The 10,792-nt window shown below is 34.6% G+C and overlaps 1 protein-coding gene across 1 annotated transcript; it reads right to left on the minus strand.

Moving 5' to 3' along the window:
• Nucleotides 1-134: 134 nt before the first annotated feature.
• LOC144444937 (uncharacterized) lies at nt 135-5,596 on the minus strand. Its single transcript, XM_078134488.1, has 7 exons — nt 5,593-5,596; nt 4,666-4,752; nt 4,143-4,262; nt 3,523-3,672; nt 2,773-2,894; nt 2,142-2,259; nt 135-1,557 (listed from the first exon to the last, which is right to left on the minus strand). Exons 1-7 carry the CDS (start codon nt 5,594-5,596, stop codon nt 1,439-1,441), a joined length of 720 nt encoding a protein of 239 aa, XP_077990614.1. The 3' UTR covers nt 135-1,438.
• Nucleotides 5,597-10,792: the final 5,196 nt, after the last annotated feature.

Raw genomic sequence — 10,792 nt, forward strand, 5'->3', positions numbered from 1 at the left:
TTCAGATTTAATTATTTAGATTCGGTGTATGTTAAAAGAAGCGTGGCACTCTCAATGGGCCATATTACATTTATAATCAAGCTTAGGGGGTTCTATCGTGTCAAATTTCAAGTTATACCTTTTTGTCTCAACTTCAACTTCAACATTAAAATTTAAATTGGATGTTCATGTATGAGTTCACTGAATAAAGTGTGAATAAAGACATTTAATGTATAATAAATCTCAATGTAAGTTTCATAAACCGAAACCAAAAATGATAAATATACGGGAGATAGCCTTACAGTTAAAGTGACGTCATTGAGACACCATACGAACAGCCTCAACCACAAAGTAACCATAGGGTATATGTTATAAATAATTTCTTGATTTCACTGATCTCGGTGGGTAGCAGTAGACATGCCCAAAGCATGGCGACAAATTTGAGAGAAAAAACAGAAATGTCTGAGACTTTTTTACTCTAGCATTTAAAACACGTAATACAATCTCTTGGAAATGCTATTTGGCAAAACAGATACAAATTCAATAAATCAGATATATTTTATAAGAAATAAAAAACACAATGTTTGACACTGTGTATGCAGCTTAAATGCCGGTAATTCAGATATAAGGTGGGAAACTATGTAAATTGAAGTGTTCTTCGTCAAGTAAAAGAGATGTGAGAAATAACTTGCATAGTTAATTGACAAATTAAAAACATTTCATTCATAGACCTATCCCTAGCAACAAGGTAAGTTTTCCTTTTTGTTATAAAATAGATGAATGTACCTGTTAACCTGTACAACGTATCGTTCGTGATCTTATTTCTAGTTCTATTAAACAAATGTCTCTATACAAGCGCTTTATCTTGCATTTCATTCACAATATAAAGGTTTCAAAAATTATGTTATAATTCCTGTGATAAAAACGTAAAGCTAGAATTTAAAAAGGAAAAACTTTTATTAAAAAGTTCAAGCGTGATGTAAAACACTGATTAACAATGTTCTTTCCTAGTGATAGATTCTCTCGTCTGTTCAACATATACATGTATTTTTAAAATAATTAAATATTAAGGAACCTAAAGTCGTCACTATTTTTCTTGGATCGATGTTTATTTTGGCCGGAGTTCCCATCCCGAACTACGATTTTTATCCCACGTCCTTCTTTTGATATCATACCATAACTTGATACAGCATTCTTTCTAATCACAGGGCGTCATCAACAACGATCCACGGTGGATTTCGAGTCCAGCTATGATCTAGGAAACCATATAAATGATGACTTGTTCTATAACTCCCTTCCCTCAACGCAATGTGTAAATATTCATAGCAGTGCAAACATTGAAACTGTACTAAACTTGTCAAAATTACTCTGGTAATCAGCACCTTGTATCACACTCTCTTGTCAAGATCTAGAATGACACATCTTCACACATGATTAGTAATCATGTTACATCTCCGTCTTAACCCATGACCTGCAACATCACCATGGCAACTGAAAGAACAACTTGGTATGACGTCGTTGGATGAGGTAGTGATAGTGTTGATCTACCAGCAATGTCACAGTTTTCCTTGATTGGCACTGTAAAAGACATATACAAGGTATTTCAGCATTTTTGAATACTCCATAGACATGAAACACATGACAAATATTTGGTGTATGTCTTTGAACAAAACATGAAAAATTATAGAATATAGATTCGATGAAGACTAACAGAAATCTAAAAATACACCTAATTTGAATTGCTATATGAATAAATAAACCGATAACATTATTAACATTAATATTGCCACCTCGCAATACCACAGTTTGTAGTAAAGTAATGCTGTAAGTTCAAATTAAAGTGCTATCTTATGGTAGAAGTAAATATACAAGACTTTTTAGAAATCAGTCGCAGCCCTTCCCCACCCTAAAAAGTCATTTTCGCCACAATGCATATAGATTCCTCTTCTATATTGTGCACATTCGCTCACGATGATGGACGACACCTAGATTTAGCCCACTCAAACTGCAATTGCGTTCACTATATATAGTATGGACGACGCCTAGACTTAGCCCACTCAACTGCAATTGCGTTCACTATATATTATGGATAACGCTTAGATTTAGTGCATTAAAACTGCGACTGCGCCCATGATGAAGGATGATGCTTTAAAAGCAAGTACCTTGTTGGACTACCACAGCTGTTTGTTTTTGTCTTCTTGAAGCAAATGGGTTGATGGCTGTGCATTGGTGATACTGTATGGTTCCTATTAAAACGCCATTAGAGTATTCTTTATATGCCTATAGACAAATGAATAAAACATTCATACCATTCATAACTTTACTCCTAAGTGAATCAAAATAAAAATATATTTTCAAACCTTCGTTTAGGAGTTAGGAAATCTGCATTCTTTTAAGTCGAAATACTACAGCATGTACTAAGTTCTATGCGGCAAAATTGTAATAAAATAACAGCACCTATCACAAAGTCTCCAAAGATGGTAAGTGTGCCTCCAGAAATCTGTACATTCTGTTTGTTAACTTATAGCGTCGGCGCTGTAAACATACAGTACTCTCTAGATAGTGTACATAAGTCAAGAAGTCTTATAATATAAACACAGTTTATGAATCAAAACTTATACATGCTCACTTTTAAAGAATGCAATGTTAGATTTACAAATATACCGTAAAGAAAGCAATCAATTTTATTTATTTGACAACTGATTTTAAACAAATTTTAATATATCTTTTAATAATCTGACCGCCTAAGGCTTCCTATACTAGTCATAATAATTTACTAAGATGAATACTTACGTAACAGTAATTATTTTTATTATTCATAGCACCATTTTCATTTTCTTTAGAAACCAGTAGAAATTTAACGCCGTGTAAGCCTTCCCATGATGCAACGCACTTGTAAATGTTTCTTTGTTTACCTGGAATCCAAACAAATTTGCATCAATATTATTCACACAATAATGAACTCTACTTGTTTTTAAACAGGATGTTCTACTCTAGTGTAATAGAACTCTACCCGTTTATAGACAAGTGAAGTTCTATGAGCGCTAAAATTTTAACTGAAATAGTAACTAATCTGATAAGCTGAGAACCGCTTTTGACTGCAAACTGTTAGTCTTTATTACTCTTAGTTCAGAAACACGGCTACTTCGGCTAACTGAAGGGTTAATCCCGACACTTCACCTATTTCCAACTGTTTTGGAATGATTATGTTTCCTCTCAATAAGTTTTGTTAATCGTAACCAGAGTCCCATTGCCTCAATGATATGCTCATAATATGTTTACATAATTTTAATCATGAGATTTCCGCTATTGTAGATTTATTATCGTTGTACAATATTCCTTCAAATCAGAAACGAACATATTGCATTGATGGGTTTATATACAGTATTACGCATGCGTTGGCCATATTTTTCTTCTCTTGTATATAACATAAACAAATATTTACTTTTGAGTCTTGTCCATAAATATCTACATAATTACTGTATGATAAATATAAACAAATATTTACCTAATTATTGATGATAAATATAAACATCTATTTACCTAAGTCTTGTGGGTCTGTACAGAGGTTACTATCTTCCAATGTATCATACGGATAATTGCAAATTTCTAAGGTAGAGTTCCCGGATGTACATCCATAGTTCCAAAAATGTCGACCGATAAAGGGGCATCTGACAGGGGTGGAATGTTGAGCTGAAGTAAAGCCAAGAAAGAAAAGATAAAACGTCATACCACGTTGCCCTTGACAACCGATCAATGTGACCGAGTTTGAGTGTGAATGTGGATGTATACGTGAAAATAAGAGATAAGGATGCAGGGGTATAATGAGTATCGTCAAGTCATCACCACAAAGGGAGCCGTGGTATTAGTACGATATACAAGTCCGCACTCATGTGCCTCGCTCTATGTCTTTTACTTATACCTCTTTTTGGAATATTCAAAATCAGCTTTCCGTGATGTCAGATGGACTCGGGTGTAAATTAATGAGAAAACACGTCGGTGTAACAGGTGTACACATAGTTACGAAACATACAACAACGTTAACCCTAAACTTTAGTCGACATATCTTCACACTACCAGACAGAGTGAAAGACATATTAGCAGATCATCTTTATACACTTAATCATATGGTAAAAATCCACTTTTTTGTGGTCAAGACGCACCATAATACATCCCAATAGAGTCCTCGTCAGGTGGATTTGGGAAAAGATTTAGCGTAGCTGGGCAATCTGAAATATTTGGCTTCCTTTCACTTGGTAACAGGGGAAAAGGTGAGATGTTTGCTGAAACAATATAAATATATTTATTGATTAAGACGATGAAAATAAAAACAGCCATTGCCATTACGATCACCATCATAATAATAGTAGTAATAGTAGAAGTCGTCGTCGTCGTCGTCGTCGTCGTCGTCGTCGTCATCATCATCATCATCATCATCATCATCATCATCATCATCATCATCATCATCATCATCATCATCACACAGTGGTTATAGATATAATCCAAATGCGACGTTTTAATAAACCAACGTGGGTGAAAGGTGTTAAATATAAACTTCAAATAACTGTAAGATGATATTGGAATCACAAGTTGACACCAGTATTGAAATAAAGTAGTAACAGGTGGTGTCTGATGGATTCAAATGAGTTTGTGATATGATTGGACTAAAATCGTCAGTAAGCTTACGCAGACCCATAGCACTTACCATAAATGAGCAACACGTTGTGATTAACTCTAACATAGGACCAACATAAATATCCAATAAACGTTGATCTATAAATCAATCAAAACAAAACGTGAGTTATAACATGATGAACGGCATTGTGAATTGTAGAAGATCTCTATGAGTGAATTCGGCACTACAAAATATATCATCATTATTAGAAGTCAAGTCCTGTCATTTTAATATCCGTTGAGTTTATTGATATTAATAGGTACACAGAATTACAATGTAACAACTTGGCGTTGAGTACAATGTTTCCAATTTGCATTAAACGATATTTGCATAAACATTCTTTTTTTTAAACATTTACCGATTGACCCACTGAGACAAAGAATTACATATCTTTATGTTTAACAAAATGATTATAAAAAGATTAGGTTCGGCGGGCTTAAACTAGGGTCGGTCGGATTATCGGATACACACATTTATTTTCATTTTACCTAAACATCTTATTGAATTTTGTATATATTTTTGTATGTATGCATACATGCATGCACGCGTGCGTGCGTGCGTGCGTGTGTGTGTGTGTGTGTGTGTGTGTGTGTGTGTGTGTGTGTGTGTGTGTGTGTGTGTGTGTGTGTGTGTGTTGTGAATACATTTGTTGAACTTCTTTCTGCATGTTCGTTGCGTCCCATTATTTCATTTTCAAATTTAGAAATTGTACGGGCCATGGGCAAGACTAGTTCCGCTGAACTATTTCCATGGCCCATATCAGATAACAATTATGCATTTCTTTTGTATTTCATTTCTGTATATTAGTATGATATGTATGGTTGTTTTTTTTTGTTTTTTTTTAAAGTTTAGCTTTTTTGTTATATCTGGTGAAATAAATTCATTCATTGGACAATTCCATGTAATGAAATGTAGTACTAGACTCTAACCATACTTACCCATCAATGTCTGTAGGTGATGAAAGTAAATACACGTTTCCTTGATTTTGGAAACAGTCAGCTATAACGACTTGACTTTGTCCATTGGTGTGTAAACCAGTCTCATTATATGAAGTTTCTCCTATCATCAGTACAGTTCGCTTACCCAACCAGTGGCCTTGAATTTCCGCTGGGAATGAACATGATGACTCTAGAGGATATAAAAGATTGATATATATATATATATATATATATATATATATATATATATATATATATATATATATATATATATATATATATATATATTACGTAGGTAGAAAGGTATATCGATATAGATATGTAGGGACAGACAGAAAACCAGGCACAGGGAGAGACAGACAGACAGACAGACAGACAGACAGACAGACAGACAGACAGACAGACAGACAGAGAGGGAGGGAGGGAGAGAGAGCGAGACAGAGAGAGAGAGACAGAGAGTGAGAGAGAGAGCGAGAGAGAAAGAGAGAGAAAGAGAGAGAGAGAGAGAGAGAGAGAGAGAGAGAGAGAGAGAGAGAGAGAGAGAGAGAGAGAGAGAGAGAGAGAGAGAGAGAGAGAGAGAGAGAGAGAGAGGTGGAGGGAGGGCGGGAGGGAGGGAGACAGAGGAGGGGAGACAGACAAACAGACAGACAGACAGACACGATGGCGTTAATCAAAGACAGAGGATGAATCATAGCTAGATATAGGTACACAGGCAGACAGAGGACGAAGTGAGTCAAAGAGGATGACGTAATTATACAATGTCAAGTATCATTGATTAATCAATTGTGCCGCCCTACATGTACATACTATAAAAAGAGTATGTATTGTGATATTGTGATAAATTCAAGAGCATTCATCTCTCAAATGTACCTAATAATACTAATATATGGTTTTGTTATAGATTCACCTAGCGCCAATGAAATAGTAGTTGCCTGCAAGTTAATTGCCCCCATATAAAAATGTAAAAAACTTATAAAGACTGTGTAGATGTAAGAGGGAGATGTACGAACATCCAAGGGTGACCATTTTTTATTTCCGTTTCACATGACCCCCTTGTACCCTACAAGTTCGTTCATAACAATTAACGTAATGTCTGATTTCATCATTACATTTTTCAACATCACAATTATTTCAAAAACCACTACAAATAAAATGAAATGTTATAAAAAAATACTTTATTTGGTGACGTCTAGATACAATTAACTTTCTTGTTGTAGCAAAATGTGTACAAAAGTAATTATCGGCCTCTAATTTGACAAATTTGCTGATATGGAGGATTTGATTGGATAGCACAATGATTGACATCAATCTAATTTGTTGGATTAATTAGCATGAATATTATAGATATATCAGATCATTTCAGGTACATGAAACATAGCATCTGGCGGTGAATAATTTGAGATAGTTAACATAATTATGCAAGCGAAAGGAATGCTTCTGAAGTTAATTTGATTCAGATTAACAGATCAAGAATATTCGTGCTGTTACATTCATTACTTCAATGACCATATATTCAAGCCCAGTTCCCTTTTCAACCCATTAGAATTTCTAAAGCCCCTTCACATTCCTCATTTTCCTGTTTGTTCCGTTCTGTAACATCAGGATGTACATGGTACGCATTACTGAAGCAAATGCTTCCTCTTTCGTTCACTTTTGAGGGAAAAAATCAAGAGTTTTAGTGTTTATTTCACGCTGAGTAATATGTCTAAATTCTGTAAAACACTAAGACAAGATCTAGATTTGTCAATGGCAAGCTTACTGTATGAAAGTAGTCGAAAACATAAATTGTTTACTAAAGGGGATTATAACTAATATAATCATATAAGCGATTTCTTGAATTACAGAGGTCAAGGGTCGTATAACTTCCAGCTGACTGACTAGATTGACTATACGACTTGATTACAGTGAAATCATAGCTCCAAGGGAAGGGCGATACTGAATATCAAACAGCTTGCTCGTCGCCAGGGCTTGTCGATATATTCAACTGATGAAACAAACGTGATGGGGAATTTGTGTTAACTACAAAATGTGTATGTATCATAATGAATGTCATGACCGAAGGGATTCTGTAAATTCAGTGAAATGTCCTCAATCATTTCAACAATCATTCATCCTTGTAAAATCAAATAGTCAGGTTTGTTTTCACACCACAAGAGAATAAACCTATATGTCTGATATCAGTGTATTAACATACCAGTAAGTCAAGGCTAATGTTTGTAATGTATGTTTGGTTTCAAATTACAATGTGTTAAATGTGAAGTTAACAAGCATTGTTCACAATACATTATCAAATATTGAATTTTAACTTACGCAGTATTAGCATACATTTAAGTGTCAACATATCCAGATCTATAGGATTAGACCATCTGGCCAAGTTACGTTGTAACATGCATGATGGCAGTTAGCTGTGATAAAGCAATACTTTGGGAATTGACAGGAACGTATTGATAAATGTATGCAAGGTTGAAGATCACATTCAGTATAACAATGCCTCCTGTGGTTTAAACTTGACTAGATGAATATTTAGTCACGTGGTCTTGAAATATGACTGTGATATTTATTTGTCTACATTGTTCTTAATAGCGTTAACTATCAAACGTATGAGTTATTTCACTGAAAAATTAAATCCTTTGTATTAATCAAATCCATATTTATATATACTTGTAAAACAAATTATATTGGTCAATGCTTTTACACATACCCATACATATACACATGTACAAGTACGCACATTTTGTAGTAATACATTGGCCTTCGACTTTCCTTTGGCCACATGTACATTTACTACCTGTTTGATATTATGATGTACTTTGATTTTATCATTAAGTTACTCAGGAATATAATTATTTTGTCATGTAAACGTATGCTAATTAATGCTAATGAGCCGATATCCTATCAACAAAACCTGGGGAGAACACTGCATACACTTACACAAATACACAATACACATACATACATACATACATACATACATACATACATACATACATACGCATACATACATACATACATACATACATACATACATACGTATACGTGCGTTTTGTATATGTATATGAATATGTATGCCACACACAGACACACACACAAACACACACACACACACACACACACACACACACACACACACACAGACACACACACACACACTTCTATATTCACCAGATGAGTTGAATTCTAGTGTATCCATAACTGATGTAATACCGAATTATTCATTGGCCGGTTGAAGCACTTTATAGCCAATTTGAAATATTAATTGCAAGATGTATTAAAGATAATGATCTACCCCATATTACATCTTCATATTTAACCAAGAATTCATTAACCAGCTTAGAAGTGTACGATATATTCAATGAAAATGTCATTTTAGAATTGTACGCTAGATTCAAACAAACTGTCATTATAGAATTGTAAGTTAAAATCAAGCAAAATGTCATTTTACGCTAGATTCAAACAGAATGTAATTTTACATTCCTACTTCAGGGGATGTGTGGATATCATAGCCTATAGCGGCGTTGCTCTAGTCGAGTCAGACTAACGAACACGTGATCGTCATAAATAAAATGTACAGTTCACAATGAGATAAAGTGGAAAATATCTCCGAAAGAATTTTCGTTAAATTGAACGGAATTACGGTAGCTAAATTGACGATTACTCCCTATTTTACTCTTTCTATAAATCTTCATTTGGTCATCGGTATTACAGCAGGCCTTCTCTCTTTACTCGTAGTTTGGTGAATTTCAAGCTAAACAGAACAAAATATTCGAGATTTATTCCAATTGTATGTTAGGCAAACCCGTGTTTCATTTTTGTCTATCATTAAATCTATTCATGTACCCCATCCCCAACATCCACGTTCACCGTATTTGCCCACATGAATATGTCAAAAACCCTTTTCAGATCAATACACTAGATAATAGTTACTACTGCAAATAGGGGTAATTATAATTGAGATTGCTTGCTTAACTCAGAGGTGCTCAAGTAGCATTAAATATTGACTCATCAGTTCAAATAGATAGAGCTGTGTTTTCCATTAGTAGTACTTTGTCAGTGGTATTTGTGTTTCTTTGACAACTGGCAACATTCGTAAACAAATTGGTTTAGAAGCTTTGTTCGGGAATTGTGTACACTTGACTCATTGACTCCCCTTCCTTCCTTATAACACTTGAAATTGGCTTAGCAGTTTTGTTCACTAGACCCCTGACCGTTATGGCTATGTTCAATTTGCTTATATATACATTATTTACAATAAATACCATGAACTGTTTCCCAGTGTTTTAGCAAATCTTCTATTCAGGATGAATTTCATATGTCACTCAATATATGAGACGGACCAGCCTTTTTATTGGCCATTTGTGTATGTAAGACCATTTGTACCTCATTTGAAACCCTAAGTTTGACCTATAAAATACATAGAAGGGGAAGTTCTAGATGGTTTCAGCTTAACATGCGGTTAATGTAAACCCAAATATTATGAATGAATAAGAAGAGTGTTACATAGAAATGGCGGTAAAATGCACGGTATACTGAATAGGTTAATGTGACAGGTTAATATGATAAGCAGTAACTTCACAACGAATCGTCCTTGTATTAATAAAATTTATCTATCTATGTAGATATCACGAATACCCAAGGGAATTGTGAATTGGAACACAATCATATCTATTACATTAGCTGTCAATCCGTAAAGTAATCTTCTTTATCGTGAAAGGGACTATAGGCGTTTGTGTTGCTTTGTCAGAGATTTGACATGATTCTAAAGAAATGCCGGGGAGGGGGGAGGGGAGTGGGGTATTCAAGTCTAGTCTAATTGTGATGTACATCTATTAGTCATAGGCAGTGCTTACTCATAAATGTGAACAGAAATGATAATATCCAAACACGGCAATTGCCAAGAAGCACGACAGTGTATGTCCCTCGTGAGACAACTTAAGACATTTAGTGTGAGTCATTGTATTTTTAGTACTGTACGATTTTATATGGACACATGACTGAAAGTGTGCTCACTTTCTTCAGGAAAAGACTAACATTGAGAGAAATGTGAAAACCTTAACTGCTGTCAAAGTCATTGGCAGTGATTTACTCCCCGTTCGGCCTCTGTATTATGCTCATTTATCTGGAAAATGCAAATGTGGAAATGCAAATAAATAAATTAAAATGAATTGCAGACGTAAGCATATCACACCCAGCACACAACCTT

Source organism: Glandiceps talaboti, chromosome 13 (genome assembly GCF_964340395.1).
Source record: "Glandiceps talaboti chromosome 13, keGlaTala1.1, whole genome shotgun sequence".
Lineage (NCBI taxonomy): Eukaryota > Metazoa > Hemichordata > Enteropneusta > Spengelidae > Glandiceps > Glandiceps talaboti.